The following is an 18349-nucleotide window of genomic DNA, read 5'->3' on the forward strand; positions in this document are numbered from 1 at the left end:
TACGGCTTGGCGCCGAGCACGGGTGCCGAGGGTTCACGCCCGTTGCCCCTCGCCGCGCCGCCGGCCGCGCATTCAGCCAGCTCAACACCGAGGCGGACGCCGGGGCGAGCGCCGTCACCCCCGGTCACGCGCGCGCCTCTGTGTGCTTTGGTCCTTGCAGTTACTCGCGTGCCCGGCACCACCATTGCATTGCAGACCTTGTTCGCGCGCGCACGCCAAGCGGTTCACGCGCTCCACCGCGCAATTATTTCGCGTCCCGATCCCATCGGGCCCGTACAGGCCGCCACAAAACCACCGCATGTTCTGCAGCCAACTGCCGTCGAGTCTGATGTGCTCTCCGGTGAACTGGACTGGACCACCCCACATGGACCGTATCGTATGACCGGCGCTCTCTCTACTTGGCTCCCGTCAACGTTGCCTGATTGTCGAACAGCTGCCTGTCCTTTTATGCCACCTAGCTCGCCTCCTGGAGGGGCCAGGCACCCAATCAAGCGGACAGCCCGCTGCAACTACCCTGCAACCCAGTTCCAACCGCTGCAGCGCCGTCAAGGAATCAACTCAGAATCAAGATGCGTCCATGGTCCATCGCCAGCCCGGAAAACTCTAGCCCCGATCGGGTTAGACACTTCGTCAATCGGCAGTCGTCATGTTCCAGGCCTTCCGTTGCCTGGCAAACACAACCCCTCCAGAAACATTCACTGCTGCCCTGGGAGATCCAGCAATTCAGACAGTTTCCCACTTGGGAGATCTTTGCCAAAGTCGGGTTTCCTGTACGGAAATATACAGTCTACTTGTCTAGAGGATCACTTACTGCACAATCCAATACCATATACTCAACTATTCTGCATTTACATTCTGGTTAACAGTGTTCGCCGGCTATATTTACACGTCATCTGAGAATAAAGGATGGCTTGACTCGAATTACACTGAATGGTAGTACCATGCTACGCTTCCACTTCGACATACACAGTACAATGCCTCCTTTGCCCAGGAGGATGTCGCAAAATCAATCCCCAAGTGACCTCACCCCCTGGTAAATCACACCAGAACGGAGATCGTCCAGGCTTTCAACGTTCCTATATCCACCATACTCCCTGAGGAGTGTCCAACCACGCCGTGCGAGGAAACCTCGGAAGTCATCTTCAGTGTAGAATGTCTTGTCTTCTGGGGTCTGCATGCGGTTTGCATCACAGAGTTTGATTGTCACCCCTGAAAAAAAAGATCAGCATTAAATAGATTGCCATCAGGATCGTAGTACTCTCTACTCCAGCTTCACTAAGAGAAGTGAAAAGCCTCAAGTGATAAAGCTCTATAGATTACCCCATGTTGTTCCAAACACTACAAGTTGCAGAAATACTGTGAACAACATTTTTTCTTCTCTAACCTTATGTACAAAACTCAATCATGAATAACATGGCCTTTTTTTATATAATAAAAGGCAAACCAACATAAGTGACATAAATTTTAGGGATCTATGTTACATGTTGTATCATCCATGTGGAAGAAGAGTTCCAAAATAAAATAAGAGAAATCATTATATGTCGTGAGACTATTTGAACCTTGACTGATGGTGTTTTCAGATTTGCCAATTTCCCTTGACAAGGCATGAGAACATCACTACACCCATAAACTGATTTAGTATGTTATTCCTAATTATTGAGAAAGTAATGAATCTCATTCTACGGCTGAGAAGAGAATTTACAATTACCATCATCAAGATGAAGTGTGTATGTTCCAATTGGCATATCCCTGTCCAAGGTACGAACAACCTCATCTTCATCTTCAAGCCAGAAAGCACGTCTTGTTCTAAGTCCAAATGCTGATTTGATGGCTTCCTTAATTGCTTCAGCAGTACCGTCAATTCCTATTCTTTTAGTGTAATCACCCCACTTGACAAAAATGACTCTCCCACCAAAAGTGCCCTGATTATCTCCACCTGTATGGGTATATGCAGAATTCCAAAGAAAGCAACAAATTAACCATTATTATAATCATATTGAACTAACCATTTTTACTTATATATTGAATAATTTGCAAATTGTAGCTGGAATTCAGTTTTAATAGAATTTAAGTAACGACTAGCCAATTGTACGCTACTTGAAGGCTAAACAATCTTAACATATGAGTTAGAAAGATGTTTATCTCTCTAGGTGGTTGATTTATCTCATCAGATGTAACAAACTGTAGAATAGCAGTTAGTGCAAAGAAAGTTTAAAGTCCCCACCACTTGACCTGCCAAGAACTAGGCAAGGGCAATGTTCATAGCTCAAATAGCAATAAGGTGGGTGTCCAATAAAAAGCTGGTCTTTGTTACTATGTATACAATGGTTATGGTAAAAGATAGCATTAAAGTGGCCGCGACTTTCTAATTAAAAAAAACCCAACCCAACCACCCCAAACTCTCCCCGAGTTCTCTCCCTCTTCCTGGCGCTACATCTCGCTCACATCACGCGCAGATGCCGCTCGCCCCCTTTTGCTGCAGCCCTTCGCCTCCCCAATCCCATGAAATCCACACTCACCGTCACTATATCTGGCAGTGTGCCGACCGGATCTTGCAAAATCAGGCATCGTCCTCTTCATCCACAGCTCCAGGAAGTGCTTGCTTCTTGCTGAGCCTGGCCCCCAATTTGGTGATGATAGCCGGTGATGAACTCCACACAGCCAAATCAGCCGGCAGTGGCAAGCCTTCACCAAGTGCACCAGCGGCGGTGGTGGCGTCAGCACCAACCGTTGTGCGTGTGGAGGAGCAAGGAAGAGAGGAGACAAGGGAGAAGAATCATTTTTCATTTCTTATGGTCACACCATAAGCTTGTGGTCGGCCATAAAGTTTCTTTTTTCTTATGGTGTACTCCCACAATGGCTATTGCTCATGTATTTATTGCAAAAGGTCACCTTTTTAACACGTTACTGCCCTCTAGATTGTAGGAAAAAGTATGATCTGAAGAACTAAGATTGATCACGTTCAGGAGTTTAAAACCTTTTATTTCCATGAGGTTTCTTAGAAAAATAAGGAATTATATCTGATTCGCCAAAAGTGAGATAGCAACAATTGCAAATTATCCAAAATTTCTCGGCATTGAGAAGTTACAGGCCACTCATTCAACGATATTCAATTTAACTTGCAAATGTGCAGATTAGTACCGTTAGTTGAGGTGTCTCTCCAATTCCATTGGTTCACACCGTTGGTTGCAACTGCATCAGCAGCTGTTAAGGGAAGCGGATGCCTGTCATCCTCCAAACGATCATCGATACTCAATATCGATCTACCATTTGCTAGAAAACATAAAAGGGTATATTTAAAGTCAACAACAAATTCGCATAGTCACTAAATGATATAAATTAAAAGAAACGGGTAGCAATTGTTGTATGTGTAGATTGAGATTGTTGTCAGTACCTTCAACAGGACCAAAGGGAATGTTGGCATCTTCAAAGCCTAGATTGAATGCAGAGGATATTAGACCATAAGCTAACAAAACATACTGCGACAAAAATCAAATAAAGAAGAGTCCAAATATTCAGCAAATAAGCATGGTAACAAACTGCTATTAATGACACAGGTAGCTCAGACATATAAACCACACATCATATGATTCCCAAAGCCAACACATCTAAGCACATCCTAACCCTGCCACACACAAAACATAAGTGAACTCGGAGACAAAATCAACTGCGTACTGCATACTGGTATAGTGTTACCACTAGGTCTACGTGATATTTTCTCAAACATCCCAATAAGCTTGAATGGTTTAAGTAGCCTTATAATTTTCACATATGTACCAAACTACCCATGATCAGCTACTGAATTATGCAATAGAAATCTTAATTTCAAGAGATTGTACACTAAGGCCCTTCGGATAGCTTAAGTTTCTAGCGACTGAAGTGTGACTGGCGTCACACAATTAACAACCCGTTGCAACAGCATAAATTCACACTGCTATATACCAAAATCGTTGACTTGTATCCCAAGACCCAAAGTTCTGCATTGACAAAGTCTCAGATGTGGAGTTTAAGACAAATCTAGTCATTGTTTCATCGAGCAAAGCATAACGCAGAGGCGCACCGTTATCTGTAGTGAACTGCAGGTAGGACTCGATCTTGGAATTGGACGTGGGGCTCTTCCCGGCGCCATTAACACTAACACTGCCGCTGCCAACGCAGCCGCCGCTGCCGCTCGCTTTCCCGCGGCGCTTGAGCAGGTCGTCGATCTCCTTGTAGTACGCCATCTTGGCGTTGCCATTCCCTCCGGCGCCGCCGCCGTTGTTCCTCGCGTGGCTGCGCGCCTTCTTGTACTCCTTGAGGAGATTGCGCCACTTGTCGGTGCACATGGTAGGGGAGCGATCGAACCCTTGCTCCCGCATCCGGGCGGAGATGGCCTCCCAGAGGTGCTTGTTGGACTTGGAAGTGTTGAAATGGGAGTCCATCTCGCGGCGCAGAGCGATGAGGCAGAGGATCTCCTCCCGGACCCACGTCTCCGCGCGCCTCTTCGGGGCCGACCCCGCCGATCCCGTCGCTACCACCGCCGCACGGGAGGAGGAGTCGTGGCCGCCGTCCTCGCCGCTGCTCTCCGGGAGGAGCAGCGGCGGGGTGGGCGCCGGCGGCGGTCCCGAGAGGAGCATAGCCGCGGCGGCGCAGGGAAGAGGAGGAGGAGGGGGCTGGGGGGAAGCGGGTGGCGCTTGGGGTTTCGCCGGAGTGGTAGTGTGCCGTGAGAAGGAAGGAGAGGTGAACGCCTGAACGGTGGTGGAGACGAGGGGCAGACGGGCAGGCTCGGGAGGACGGGCCCTGCCCGACCAACAGCGCGGCGGGTAGGGCAACCCGGCCCGGATGTTGCCTGGGTGGCCCTCTTGCTCTTGTAAGTGTTGAGCTGTTGGCCCATTCTGGCTTTTGCATCTCGAATTCTTACCAGATCTCATTCAAAATCAAATCTTACACGATCTAGTAGACCTCCTTTCGTTCCAAAATCTTATCTCAAAAAGCTAAAACGATCTACATTTTCTCATTTGCTACTGAAAATTTAAGTTTATCCACTATCGTCTCTAACTTTCAACCCTTACCTGCCGCTATTTGTCGATTTTGTTAGTCATCATCATTATTTTTGTGCTCAGATATGTCAGTTTATAATATAAATAAGGTGGCTCACCTACAAAATTTATCGGAGAGAGCTCTGCCAAATAAGCACCAAATGTTTGCTTTGGATTATCATTTGGTCAAAAATTCCTTGTGACAAACTGGCAATTGGACCGAGAAATCAAACTAGACAAAAAAATATCTATAAAAATGATCCAAGTGAGGCCATGTTTAGTTACCTCCCAACTCTCAACTTTGACACTATGCAAAAAGAAGATTCTCCATCACATCAAACTTGCGGTACATGCATGGAGTACTAAATGTAGGTGAAATTAAAAACTAATTGCACAGTTTTATTGTACTTTGCGAGACGAATCTTTTGAGCCTAATTAGTCAATATTTGGACAATAATTCACAAATACAAACGAAACGCTACAGTGTGCTACAGTGCTGGAACAGGAATTTTGCATCTCCCAAATTGGCCAACTAAACAAGGCCTGATAGTGACATTGAACTAAGCGCCGAACACCATACAGACAGCTAAACAACCACGTTCTTGAAAAAAAAAATAGAATAACTGCTCCATTTTTGCATGCTCTATTTCATTTTTCACTCGCACATCTCCTGCACGTTTAATTTGCTTTACCATCATTAACTTTGAGCACGTTTAGCTTATTGCCCTTCTTCAGGCACATGGTACGAGAAGGACACGTTCTTGCAGATGCAAATTAAAGTGAGTCTGTTTAAACCAAACTGACAGTAGAGACACTAAAAATAGACTTCTCAAGGCTAGTAGCATGGCCCTATAAAATCTTTGTCCCGCCAATTCAGACTTCAGAACAATCCAACAAGCAAGTCACCACCTTCTTAGCTTCTTCTATTCCCATTCCTATTCATCAAGCAAAACACTGTCCGAGGGCAGCAGTAATCCATCGATCGAAACCATGGGATTCTTCCACAGGAAGACCTCAAAGCAGACCTCGAGGGTCAAGAAGCTCCTCAAGCTCGCCTTGTCGCGCCTCGGCGTCGCCCAGCGTCCCCGCCTTGCTCGCAAGTCGATCTCTCGCGGTGATGTCAGCCAACTCCTCGCGCTCGGCCACCTCCACCGTGCTCTCCTACGGGTACAGACCTGTGATCTCTGAACACATCGATTTTTGCTCAATGCTCTTCCAATGCGGCAACACTAACGCCTGTATGAATCTTTCTCCGTGCAGGCAGAGCAGGTCATAGAGGAGGACAGCATGCTGCAGGCGTTCGACATCATCGAGCTCTACTGCAAGCGCCTCATCGATCATGCCGCGAAATTAGACAAACCACAGTAAGTAATAGGAGTACTTAACATCTCAACTTCGAATGCTCTCGCGCATGGTTTTCAGTTGCATGACCGTTGTGCTTGGTTTGTGCAGGGAGTGCAGCGAGGACATTAGAGAGGCGGCAGCCGGGATCATGTTTGCAGCCAGGTGGTGCGGCGACCTGCCGGAGCTGCTGCTCGCGCGCACCACCCTCGAAGAAAAGTTCGGCAGCGATTTCGCTGTGATTGCGAAGGAGGGAGCCGGAATCGTCGATCCCATGGTAATTAACATGATCTTATTCATACATGGCGCATCCAACTGGAAAAAGGGATTATTCCTGATGTTTACAGGGGTTGGTTTGTGTTACCGTTGCAGCTTGTATGGAAGTTGTCAGGCGACAAGACAAACATGGAGCTGAAGAAGAAGGTGACCAAGAACATTGCCGCCGAAAACGATATCCTGGTGGACTTCTCCGAGCTCTAGGAGGTATTTGAGCAGGACGGCGCTGGAAATGGTCCACACTGATGATAATTCGACCATGAAACGATGTGACAAGAAGGCACGAATGGAAGCTGAAAGTCCGAACACGTCCGTCTTTCCCACAAAGGACGAGTGCCTCTTAGCATTGGAGTCCGGACTCCAGAGAGCAGCGAGGAGAATGCATTTGACATTTCCAACTCTGCCGGATCAAACAATGGGCGGCTGAAACCAACGCTGGTGAACAGGAAGACTGACTTTCAGAATGAAGACTATGAGTTCATGCAGCTCTTGGAATGTAACAATTTTTTATAGCAACGGATGGATTGTGCAAGGAGCGATCGAGGTTCGAAGATGCGCATAGCATGGTTGTTGATCCTTTTTTGCATAAAGCGGGCGTGTAGAATTGCGTTGTGATTAACGAGTTACCTATGTGTTCCAAGTAAGATGAATTTTGTGCATGTCCTTGAGTTCCAAATCGCTTTGCCCTTCAGAGCTTTTTTCTGAATACACCCATGTTGATTGGAGAGGACTGACCCCCCTTATCCCCTCCAACCCAAAGTCAAACTAGTAGCCCTCAATCTAAGAGGCTACATACGGCTAGGTTGTGCATGGATGTGTCGGCCCGCGCATTAGCTACGCCCTAGGATGAAGCAACCAAACCTTCTGGGATCTTTGGGGCTTGGGCACATGAGCAACTTGAGGAAATCCGGTGCCAGCAATTCCTTCAAGCAGCCGGCAAAATCCTGGATTTCATCCTCATGGAGCTTCCCGTTATCACCAACAATCCCACGTCTTTTACACTTCGCGCTAGGTAAGGTGAGTCCAACCACATATGTAACGACTATTGTCACCACATATCTCAACAAACCTGAAAAGTGGTTATAGTAAGCCCACGTGGCCAGATGAGCCATTCAGACTTTACAAGATGGACAATGGTAAGTTTGATGTTTATTAGCTACTTCTTTATTTTTAAAGAGCACTGTGTACCACTTCTTTTGAATAATTTTCTGCACGGGCTAGAGTACTTGCCATTTTATTTTATCTTTTTGAGATGTAAGAAGAGTAGGTTCAATGTCCACATCTCTGGCGGGGTCATTCCGTTCAGTGTCAACGAACTGGTACCCCCTCTCCGTGGGTTATCTAACTATAGAAAGACAGCCAAGTCCCAATTGCGGGAATCTCGCTCGATTCCATCTGAATAAGTGTAAGTTATTTACTTAGCAACTTGTGATGAGAAAGAAATTAAAACTCAGGTCAAGGGCGCATCGAACAACTGAACTGACAAGTGACCATGGCATCCCGTGTGATCGACGTGCCCACCTTCACCGAGTCAGACGACTCGGTTCTCTTATCAGTACAAACGGATGCTTATTGGGAGATATATGTGGAGTCGACTTGTGACACGCATAGTTTGTCTTGCGCACAGGACAGGAGGAGTGCAGGAGTGACTGGACGTACCAGTCGCCTGTCGCCGCGATGTGGGGCGGGCTGGCGAACGCGGCGACCGTCGCGCAGCTGACCGGTGTCGACGCCCTCGGGCTCATCTCCAAGATCCGGCAGGCGGCGCGGACGGCTCGCCAGAACAGAAGGGACTGCGAGCACCTGGCTCGCCGCGTCGACATGCTCGCCGAGCTGCTCCCGAGCCTGAGGGACCCGGAGGCCGCGCGGCCGCTGGCCGGGCTGGGCGACACGCTCTCGGAGGCGCACGACCTCCTCGTGTCGTGCCAGGCGGGGGGCCGGGTGTACCAGTTCGTGACGGCCAGCCGGAAGGCCGAGAGGTTCAGGGACGTCGAGAGGAAGATTGACTCCTACCTCCTGCTCTTCCCTGTCATCAGCCATATCGGCATAACCCGCCGCCTCGATGGGATCAGTAGCAGTGCTCCGCCGCTTGGGAGCAACACGAGCCGCATGCCGGTAGGTCCAGTCCCATTCCATCTCGATTGGCACAAGTTTGTCCTTTCTGACTTGGATCATCCCTATCGACTAGGAGCCGGCAGCTGACGAGGAGTTCACGATGGCAGAGATCACGGTGGCCACGAACAACTTCGCCGTCGTGCTCGGCGACGGCGACTCCGGAACGGTGTACAAGGGCAAGCTCCACGACGGGCGTGACGTGGCCGTCAAGCGCCTCAGGCCCGGGCGGCGAGGCGCCGACGACGCCTTCGGCACGGAGCTCGCAATCCTCTCGCCGCTCCGCCACGACCACATAGTCCGCCTCCTAGGCCGGTGCGCCGAGGACGGGGAGCGCGTCGTGGTCACCCAGTACATGAGCAACGGCTCGCTCCACGACCATCTGCACGGGCGCAGGCCGCCGTCGCCGGTGACGGCGTCCTGGAAGACGCGCGTCCAGGTGCTGCTGGGCGCGGCGCGAGCCGTCGAGCACCTGCACCGCCACGCCGTGCCGCTCGTCATCCACGGCAGCGTCACCTCGTCCCACATCCTCCTAGGCGACACCTGGTCGCCCCGCCTGTCCGGCTTCGGCGCGTCGCTGTGGCGGGCCGCCGGCGTGGAGTCGCAACCCGTCGCGGTCGTCGCCGACGCGTACGGGTACGGCGACCCGGAGCTCTGCAGCACGGGCCGGATAAAGCCGGCGAGCGACGTGTACAGCCTCGCCGTGGTGATGCTCGAGGTGCTGACGGGGAATCCCCCGGTGGTCACCGTTTGGGAGGAGGGAAGCAGGACCATGGTGCCCATGACCTTGGTGTCGTTCGCGCTGCCAAGCATCCAGGCCGGGAGGCTGGTGGATGTGCTCGACCGGCGCCCGGCGCCGGAGCCGATGACCACGTGGCAGCTCGAGCCGCTGCAGCTGGTGGCGAACACGGCGGCGCGATGTCTGTGGCTGCACGGGGATAACCGCCCAACCATATCAGACGTCGTCGCCAACCTTGAGCAGGCGCTCGAGCTCATATGCAGACGTGTACACTTTTAATTCTGCAGTAAAATTGTCATATAGCCGTGGATTGTGGTTTTATATGAGTACCTGTGTTTATACACTATTTCGCAACAAAAACTATGCAACATTCGAGCGCTGCTTGATGAAGATTAGTAGCTAAACTCAGAATTAGACCACTCTGCATGTTATGCAGCTCACCACCTCATCTGTTGCTACCCATTCTTCTCCAGGGCTTCATCTCAGCAGCGACCAGATGAGAGGGTATGGGTATATCTCTGGTAGCAAGAAAACGGAGTAAGATAAGGTTAAAAAGACAGAACAAGGAGACACCATTTATATTCTACTTCCAACTCCTGAGTTCTTATAGGATCTGGAGCATGTGGGTCTAAACAAACAAAGTAGCTTAAGCATCCAAACGTGTGCTTCGCATTATCTTACTGAAGTTTATCTAAATTTCATTGTGACCAAGGGATGGAAAAATTAAAACTGGAGACACAAATATCTAAAAATTATCCAAGTGACAGAAAACACTGAACTAAACAATGAACACCGTACAGGAAGCTAAATTACCACGTTCTAAAAGAAAAGGGGTAAACCACTCCATTTTTTTTTGCATGTTCCCATTTCATTTAGCGCCAGTACATCTTGTGCACGTTTTCTTTGCTTTACCACCAGTAACTTTGAGCACGTTTAGCTTATTGCCCTATTTTTTTTAACATCATAGAGCTTTCATTAATCTGAAGTAGGAGTACAATCACCAGCCGCTAAACCTATAAGCCAGTTTGGAATAGCGTCTAGCCAAAAACATGAACGTTCGGTGGATGATACCACACTCGCGCAGGAGTGCGCCACCGAGTTAGCTTCTCCGCGAACCCATACACATTTAAAAGAAGAAAAACTCCTACTAAAGGCCGCCTATGGAGGAACGAGAATCATCTATGGACTCCAAAGAAATTTTCAAGCTATGGCAGTCCACTTCAAGCACCACATTCTCCTGGCCCAACTCCACAGTGAGCTCTAAGCCTTCTATCACTGCCATTGCTTCCGCAGCCAGGGCATCCGGTATATGATCAAACTAGCGTGCTGCCACTGCTACCACCCCACCAGAGTGGTCTCTTACTACCACACCACTGCTCCCCATGTACGTCCCGATGTCGAAAGCAGTATTGGTGTTCACCTTAATTAACCCAGCCCTCCTCCGGCGGCTTCCACCCTTCCGGTATTCTCAGTTACTGCACCTGAGTTAGGACCTTCAACATTGCTAGCTCCTCTAGCATCTTAGATATGTATCTAACTGCAGCTCCTTGTTCCCTTCCGGCCATGTCTTCTCGCGTCCCGCCTGTCCACAATGACCAGGTGCCACGGACTACCAAGGCCATGGCTGGGGAGCTGCATATGTTAGGGTGCAGTATATTTGTCGACCATGTGACCGGGTGCAAGTCCGAAATTTTGATTCCTGTGAATTTCTTCGCCTCCGCCTAGAACCTCCTAGCCATTGGGCATAAGAACACCACATGATACAGGGACTCCTTCGGATCTCCGCAGAATTCACAGTGGCTTGCTAAGATCACATGCCTCCTCTTTAGCTCGGTCTTCAATGGCAGGAAGTTATGAATCACACGCCACCAGAACATGCGAACCTTAGGTGGTACTTGCAATTTCCATACCATTTTCCACCACAGATCACCCCCCGATGATTCTTATTCACCTGTAGTGGACATCGCCTTTGCCATCTGCTCCTCCTTTAGCAATCTATAAGCTAACCTGACTGAGTACACCCCATTCTTCTCAAAGGCCCATGCCTGTACATCAGACCCAACATTAGCGCGGGGTTTAATCTTCAGCACTTCCCTAGCATCCAGTGTCATCAAGGATCTATGCACCAACTTCTCATCCCACACTAGAGTTCCTGGCACAAACAGATCGCTCACCACCTTTGCTACAACACCCGACAATCGATATATTTGGCCGGAGCGACCGCGACCCCGGAATCCAATTGTCAGTCCAGATGTTGATTGAATCACCAGGCCCAACTCGCATGAGCATGCCCTTCCTTAACACATCCCTCCCATAGAGGATCAACCGTCACATCTCCGAACACTGCCTCTTCTTGGTTGCTGAAAGGAAATCAGATGTAGGAAAATATTCCCCTTTCAACACCCTAGCACATAGCGAGTCCGGTATCGAGATCAAACGCCAACTTGCTTGCCCAACATTGCCTTATTGAACAAAGTGAAACCTCTGAAGCCAATTCCGCCCTGGCTCTTTGACCGTGTTAATTTCTCCCACTGTTGCCAATGAATTTTGTGCGTGTCTAGTGAAGTTCCCCACCAAAAGTTGGACACACAAGAAGTGAGTTTCTTGCACACCTCCGGCGGAAGTTTAAAGCAACTCATAGGATAAGTTGGCACTGATTGTGCCTTAGCCTTCACCAGCACCTCCCTTCCAGCACAACTGAGGTTATTTTCCCCCATCCCACCACAAAACCCCTTACACACGCCGGCACATAATTGAAGTTGTCAGAGAAACCACGGCCAGCAGCGGTTGGAAGGCCCAAATATCTCTCCCCAAGCGCCTCATTTGCAATCTGCAAGCTGGAAAAAACTATTTCTTTTGTCTCTTCTTTACAATTCGAGCTGAAAAAGACTGCCGATTTTTGCAAGTTCACCACCTATCCCGACCTCCGGTTGTAATCCTCAAGAATCCTTGCTACCCGATCAGCACCCCTCTATGAAGCTTGGGTAAAGATCATGCAATCATCAGCAAACAAGAGATGAGAGATCCAAGGAGCATTCCTACTCACACACACTCTTATGGATATATATAATGGACCAATATTCTTCAGCATGCAAGAGAGCCCCTCGGAGCAAAGCAAAAAGAGGTACAGTGAGATCGGGTCGCCCTATCTAATTCCCCTGCTCAGTTTAAAGCAATTAGAGAAAACCCCATTAACTCTTACTGAGAACGAAACTGAGGACACACACTTCATGATCAGCGTGCACCATGTCTCTGGGAAGCCCAAGGCCTCCAAAATGGCTCTCAGAAAGTCCCACTCGACCCTATCATAAGCTTTTGCCATGTCAAGCTTAATCGCACAGCCGCCTGCCTTCCCTTTCTTGTTGCGCAAGTAGTGGATGCACTCGTAAGCTATAAGCACGTTGTCGGTGATGAGTCAGCCTAGCACAAATGCACTTTGTTCATCTGAGATGATTTCATCTAGGATTACTCGTAGCCTATTTGCTATGGTTTTGGAGCACAACTTGTATATCACGATTTAGCTTATTTCCCTTCTGCAGGCTTTCAAGCACGTGGTACAAGAAGGCCTTAGTTCTTGCAAATGCAAAACGAGTCCATTTAAACCTAACTGACAATAGAGATAATAAAATTAGGCTTTACTAGCACGGCCCTATAAAACCTTTGTCCCGCCAATTCAGACTTCAGATCTATCCACAAGCAACTCACACCTTCTTCCGTTCCCATTCCTGCCCACCAGGAAAAGACTGTCTGAAGGCAGCAACAGAAATCGATAAAACCATGGGATTCTTCAACAGGAAGACCTCCAAGCAGACCTCCAGGGTTAAGAAGCTTCTCAAGCTTGCCTTATCTCGCCTCGCCGTTGCCCGCCGTCCTCGCCTTGCGCGCAAGTCCATTTCGCTTAGCGATGTCGGCCAGCTCCTCATCCTCGGCCATCTCCACCGTGCTCTCCACAGAGTATGATCCTATATATAATCTCTAAATACAACACCCTCAAATGCGGCATCATACTCTTTGAAATGCGGGAACCTAACGCTTTTGCATTCGCCTTTCTTTGTGCAGGCAGAGCAGGTCATAGAGGAGGACAACGTGCTACAGGCATTCGACATCATAGAGCTCTACTGCAAGCGCCTCATCGATCATGCCGCGCGGTTAGATAAGCCACAGTACGTATCTTCTTTACAACCCAGAATTTGAGTCAATCAAGTTCTCATAGACTCATACTTGGTTTTGTTGTTTATCATCTCCTTTACGTTTGCATGACTATTATGTTTTGGTGTGTAGTGAGTCCGGTGAGGAGATAATGGAGGCGGCTGCTGGGATCATGTTTGCAGCTAGGTGGTGTGGCGACCTGCCGGAGCTCCTGCTCGCACGCACCATTCTTGAAGACAAGTTCAGTAGCGACTTCGCTGCGACCGCGAAGGATGGAACTGGAATCGTTGATCCCATGGTAAGTGATAACACGGTCTTATTCATACCCTGAACATCTGAATTATTTGGCATTGGAAAGATGGATTGCTGACATTAGCATGGTTGATTTGCATTGTTGTTGCAGTTGGTGTGGAAGTTAGCTGGCGACAAAACAAACATGGAGCTGAAGAAAAAGGTGACCAAAGAGATCGCCACCGAAAACAATATCCTGGTGGATTTCTCGGAGCTCCAGGAAGCGGTGAAGCAATAGGACGGCAATCGCAATGGACCACACTGTTGAGAATCCGACCACGAAACGATGTGGCTAGACCGCTAGAAGGCATGGATGAAAAGATTCAGAGTCAAGCTATGGCTAGTATTTTCCCCATGCAGGGCGAGTGCCTTGCCATTGTAGAACACCAAGAGAATTCATGTGACATTTTCTAGCTCTGAAGGACCGAGCGATGGGCAGCAGAAACCGAACAAAAGTGACAGTGCCATGCAAGAAGATGAACTTCAGTGCACGCAGCTCTTCAAATGCTGCAATTTTTTTTTTGCGAGAAATGGATGGACCGAGCACGGAGCGATTGAGGATCGGCATAGCTAGATTGTCAATCCTTTTATAGAGGAATGTTTGTAGCATTGGGATTCCATTGTTATGATTTCTGTTAAAAGGAAGGAATGTTGTAGGTGTTTTGCCGAATGTTGTAGGTGTTTTGAGTTGCAAGTATGTTTGTCCTTCAAATCTTCTTCAATGCACGAGGTTTTGACCTATTAATCAAGTACTCCCCAAGTTCTTTTTTTGGGTTCAAGAGTTAAAATACGGCTCACACTGTTTAACCGCCTATGGCCGTGAATGCTATTGCCAGGTCAGTAGTCCGTGTTCTGGGAATCTGGTAGGGGTACCGGATACGAGCAAGAGTGTTGAGGAGTGGTGGAATTCGGAACTGAAGGGGATGCCGGACAAAACAACGCGAGTAAAAGCAGCGGTGATGATGTACACGGCTTCGAATATATGAAAGATCGTAACAGGCACATTTTCGAAGGGGCTATAGAACAACCGCGACGGGTGGCAGGGATGATCATAGAAGAGATGGAGCTTCGCTTGCAAGCCTGCAATGTTTAATTTCATTTCCGTTTTTAGATCCATGCTTAATTTATGTAATAGAACATATGTAATATCTGTACTGCTTCCTCTCCTTAAATGATATGGCAGAGCTTCTGCTGTTTTTTTTTTTTAAAAAAGGCCAGTAGCCCGCCACCAGTTACGGCAGAGGGCAGGCCACCAAAGCATGACAGCAACATCATCCCCGTCCATGCGGCAATGGCAAACCCTGTTTAAGACGAACTGGTCAGCTCTGCATGTGATGCGGCTCTTGCTACCTATAGTTCTCTGCTACGTAGCTATACGCTATGCAGGCAATGGAATGAGACTACAAATAGCAGTCATCAAGTGACAGGATTAGCGCACGAGGGAATGACAAAATCGGGGACACCTCTCTCTCATTCGACAAAACCATCAAATGGCATATTGCCCGGAGGGCAAGACCTGACTGTGCAATACTCATGTATCAACACTATCAACTCAAATCCAAGTGACTCTAACCGCCATTAGAGGCAAATGAATCCAAAGATTCACATTTGATTCAGGAAGAGATCATAAAAGTAGTAAACCCAATAGCAAGATAATCAATTTCCGTCAGAAGATTTTATTAGATAATTGAATATTGCTTTGCTTAGAGACTATATAGCAAACCAAACTCCTACTTCATAAACAAATTAAGTGTATATGGATCCTGCTTAAAGAGGACTACATTTGAACTTAGCCAAAAAAAGACCAACAATGTGAAACGGGGCATAACTGTGATACACGGACAAAGCTTGATTTCATTTTGATTCTGCACCAGATTTCCATACCAAACGTTTGATTGAGTAGTTTTTTAAGGTTGCAATCATTTGATCAAAACCAAAATCAGCATCGCATCAATCTTGAACTCAAAAACAGACAATAGAATCCAACTGAAGACAGCAACACTAAGTTAATAACAAAAAACTATCAGAAAAATTACATATAGCAAGATAATTTCTTTACGCGTGTTCCATATTTTTTCTCTGGCAAATATATAGCACATGTATTTTGTTGTACCTTTAATAGCATTTCCTTTTCACGTTTACCTCAATTGCTTTATTTAGGCATGTGCTGCCACGGGGCTGTGATCTTGCAAATGCAAAAGGAGTGCGTTTAAACCGAACTGACAGCAGACACACTAAAATTGGAGTTCCCAGACAAGAAGAATGGTACTATAAATCTTTGCCCCTCCGAAAGACTCCCCCATCAGTCCACAAGCAAGTCATCTTCTTCTTCCCCGTCCTCTCAACCAAGCAAAGGACCTACGGGACAGCAAACCTTGGCGTTTACATAACATAATAACCAAGCCAACACCCAGGAACACCCTCCGAACTCCAGCAAGAATCAATCAACAATGGGCTTCATCCACAGGAGGACCTCCAAGCAGACCAGCAAGGTCAAGACCCTCCTTGAGCTCGCCTTGTCGCGCCTCACCGTTGCTAGCCGTCCCCGTCTTGCTCGCAAGTCAATTTCTCGCAGCGATGTCGCCCAGCTCCTCGCCCTCGGCCATCTCGACCGTGCTCTCCACCGTGTATGTTCAAGTCTATGAGACCTAACGTCACATGTATTGAAGCCCCCCATACTCTTCAAACCAGACTTAGCCATGCTTGCATCTCTCCCCGTGCAGGCAGAGCAGGTCATGGAGGAGGACAACATGCTGGAGGCGTTCAATATCATAGAGCTATACTGCAATCGCCTCATTGAGCATGCTAAGCAATTAGACAAGCCCCAGTGCGTATCTTCTCTACACCCTAACATCTGAGCTGATCTTGTTATCGTGTTTTCTTCTATTGTTTCCCATAGCTTTTATGGTTCATGATGACTAAATTTGGTGTGTAGTGAGTGTGGTGAGGACATTCGGGAGGCAGCCGCTGGGATCATGTTTGCAGCCGGGTGGTGTGGCGACCTGCCAGAGCTGCTGTTTGCACGCACTGTCCTGGCAAATAAGTTTGGAGGTGACTTCGCTACAATGGCAAAGGAGGGCAGTGGCGTCGTCAACCCCATGGTAACTAGAACAAGATCTTTTCATTTATGCCCACATCCCATTGATTTGGAACTGGAAACAGAGATAGCTGGAGCTTACATGGTTGGTTTGTGCTGGCCTTGCAGTTAGTCTGGAAGTTGTCTGGCAACAAAAGAAACATGGAGCATAAGAAAAAGGTGGTGAAAGAGATTGCTGCTGAGAACAATATCCAGGTGGACTTTTCTGAATTCCCAGAAGTGGTTGAGCAGAATGGCAGAGACAACGCTCCACATCAAAACAAGCTCAGCCACGAAGCTATATACCAAATGGACATGGATGAAAGTTCAGAATCAGACTCTGATCATTCTGCCTCACATAATGAGGATCCATGTGATATTTCCACCTCTGATGGATCAAACGACGGGCAGCTGGAACAAAAGAAGGTGACAGCTTGCACAAGAAGATGAACTTTCCAAGCATCCAGCTCAGATGCAACAATCTGGGATGAGGCAATGCCATGTTTAGCTTCCAAATGTACCAAGCTACGGCCTACGGGTGTGCACGTGTTAAATGTGTAAACTACAAAGCAACTAACAATGTCCAATTAACTAAGTCAGCAAGACCTTCCATTTCTTCATGAACAGCAAGCCAATAGCCACCACCAGTTATATAATGTACATGAGACCACCCCTTCATTATTCTCCAATCCATCAAGTCTATAAAGACAAGGGTCATCTCACTACACATAATGTACACACCACCTAATCCAGGTTCTTGACTATAGTGCCTGGGATAATATGTGAAAGACATCCAACTCATGTGGCATTTTGTGCTTTGAAAATTCTTTGTGAATATATATTTGTAAATTTAATTTCTTGTGATGGAAATGTACTGGATGGCTGATATGAGACTGTTACAAAGAACACTGAGAGGTTCTCATGCACTGAAAAAATCACAAGTGCCACTAAAACATGAACAGTGAGTCCATGAAACAACAATCTGATGAGATTAATACAGATTGGTATAATATGTTTTAGAATCAAAGTTAGCAAGAAGGAAAGGAAGCAGAGAGACAGAGACTAAAAATAGAACCAGCAAAACGCGTAAGCACCAGGGAGGACAGGTCACCATGGCATGCTTCTGTGCAGGACACAATAAGGCACATCAGCATGTCACCAGATCTGCAGAGGCTGAGAGACATGAAAGCTGCCATTGCCAAGCAGCCCAAGACTCCTGATAGTTGCTGCTTCAAGAAACTAAGGAAGCATGATTCACCAGCAACCAAGAGACATCTACTTGGTACATTGACACATAAACATGTGTTGCTTCATTCAGCCAATCACCACATTGACTAATGCCAGGAG

At 47.8% G+C, this 18349-nt stretch overlaps 5 protein-coding genes across 5 annotated transcripts; 4 read left to right on the top strand and 1 right to left on the bottom strand.

Annotated features, from left to right (window-relative positions):
* Positions 1–807: 807 nt before the first annotated feature.
* On the bottom strand, positions 808–4741 carry LOC117839460 (trihelix transcription factor GT-1). Its single transcript, XM_034719797.2, has 5 exons — positions 4061–4741; positions 3395–3433; positions 3142–3273; positions 1709–1936; positions 808–1209 (listed from the first exon to the last, which is right to left on the bottom strand). Exons 1-5 carry the CDS (start codon positions 4614–4616, stop codon positions 1007–1009), a joined length of 1158 nt encoding a protein of 385 aa, XP_034575688.1. The 5' UTR covers positions 4617–4741; the 3' UTR covers positions 808–1006.
* A 1267-nt stretch (positions 4742–6008) lies between these two features.
* Positions 6009–6839, top strand: LOC117836902 (uncharacterized). The gene is made up of 4 exons (XM_034716427.2): positions 6009–6185; positions 6279–6382; positions 6471–6636; positions 6732–6839. Exons 1-4 carry the CDS (start codon positions 6009–6011, stop codon positions 6837–6839), a joined length of 555 nt encoding a protein of 184 aa, XP_034572318.1.
* Positions 6840–8004: 1165 nt separating this feature from the next.
* LOC117836901 (putative serine/threonine-protein kinase-like protein CCR3) lies at positions 8005–9876 on the top strand. The gene is made up of 2 exons (XM_034716426.2): positions 8005–8750; positions 8824–9876. Exons 1-2 carry the CDS (start codon positions 8313–8315, stop codon positions 9763–9765), a joined length of 1380 nt encoding a protein of 459 aa, XP_034572317.1. The 5' UTR covers positions 8005–8312; the 3' UTR covers positions 9766–9876.
* Positions 9877–13263: 3387 nt separating this feature from the next.
* Positions 13264–14164, top strand: LOC117836903 (uncharacterized). Its single transcript, XM_034716428.1, has 4 exons — positions 13264–13440; positions 13546–13649; positions 13768–13933; positions 14039–14164. The coding sequence occupies exons 1-4, from the start codon at positions 13264–13266 to the stop codon at positions 14162–14164; spliced, it is 573 nt and encodes a 190-aa protein (XP_034572319.1).
* Positions 14165–16262: 2098 nt separating this feature from the next.
* On the top strand, positions 16263–17856 carry LOC117836348 (uncharacterized). Its single transcript, XM_034715752.2, has 4 exons — positions 16263–16553; positions 16650–16753; positions 16862–17027; positions 17132–17856. The coding sequence occupies exons 1-4, from the start codon at positions 16377–16379 to the stop codon at positions 17450–17452; spliced, it is 768 nt and encodes a 255-aa protein (XP_034571643.1). The 5' UTR covers positions 16263–16376; the 3' UTR covers positions 17453–17856.
* Positions 17857–18349: the final 493 nt, after the last annotated feature.

The sequence above is a fragment of the Setaria viridis genome, chromosome 9 (assembly GCF_005286985.2).
Source record: "Setaria viridis chromosome 9, Setaria_viridis_v4.0, whole genome shotgun sequence".
Lineage (NCBI taxonomy): Eukaryota > Viridiplantae > Streptophyta > Magnoliopsida > Poales > Poaceae > Setaria > Setaria viridis.

Bases quoted from the DNA above. Each gene is read 5' to 3' on its own strand.
- LOC117839460 (XM_034719797.2), bottom strand. From the start codon at position 4,616: ATGCTCCTCTCGGGACCGCCGCCGGCGCCCACCCCGCCGCTGCTCCTC. The intron at 3,274-3,394 runs GTACTGACAACA...TATGTTTTCTAG, and splicing joins TCCCTTTGGTCCTGTTGAAG to CAAATGGTAGATCGATATTG. The intron at 1,937-3,141 runs GTACTAATCTGC...ATACCCATACAG, and splicing joins GAGAGACACCTCAACTAACG to GTGGAGATAATCAGGGCACT.
- LOC117836902 (XM_034716427.2), top strand. From the start codon at position 6,009: ATGGGATTCTTCCACAGGAAGACCTCAAAGCAGACCTCGAGGGTCAAG. The intron at 6,186-6,278 runs GTACAGACCTGT...TTCTCCGTGCAG, and splicing joins TCCACCGTGCTCTCCTACGG to GCAGAGCAGGTCATAGAGGA. The intron at 6,637-6,731 runs GTAATTAACATG...TTACCGTTGCAG, and splicing joins CCGGAATCGTCGATCCCATG to CTTGTATGGAAGTTGTCAGG.
- LOC117836901 (XM_034716426.2), top strand. From the start codon at position 8,313: ATGTGGGGCGGGCTGGCGAACGCGGCGACCGTCGCGCAGCTGACCGGT. The intron at 8,751-8,823 runs GTAGGTCCAGTC...CCTATCGACTAG, and splicing joins GCAACACGAGCCGCATGCCG to GAGCCGGCAGCTGACGAGGA.
- LOC117836903 (XM_034716428.1), top strand. From the start codon at position 13,264: ATGGGATTCTTCAACAGGAAGACCTCCAAGCAGACCTCCAGGGTTAAG. The intron at 13,650-13,767 runs GTACGTATCTTC...TTTGGTGTGTAG, and splicing joins GCGCGGTTAGATAAGCCACA to TGAGTCCGGTGAGGAGATAA. The intron at 13,934-14,038 runs GTAAGTGATAAC...TTGTTGTTGCAG, and splicing joins CTGGAATCGTTGATCCCATG to TTGGTGTGGAAGTTAGCTGG.
- LOC117836348 (XM_034715752.2), top strand. From the start codon at position 16,377: ATGGGCTTCATCCACAGGAGGACCTCCAAGCAGACCAGCAAGGTCAAG. The intron at 16,554-16,649 runs GTATGTTCAAGT...CTCCCCGTGCAG, and splicing joins TCGACCGTGCTCTCCACCGT to GCAGAGCAGGTCATGGAGGA. The intron at 16,754-16,861 runs GTGCGTATCTTC...TTTGGTGTGTAG, and splicing joins AAGCAATTAGACAAGCCCCA to TGAGTGTGGTGAGGACATTC.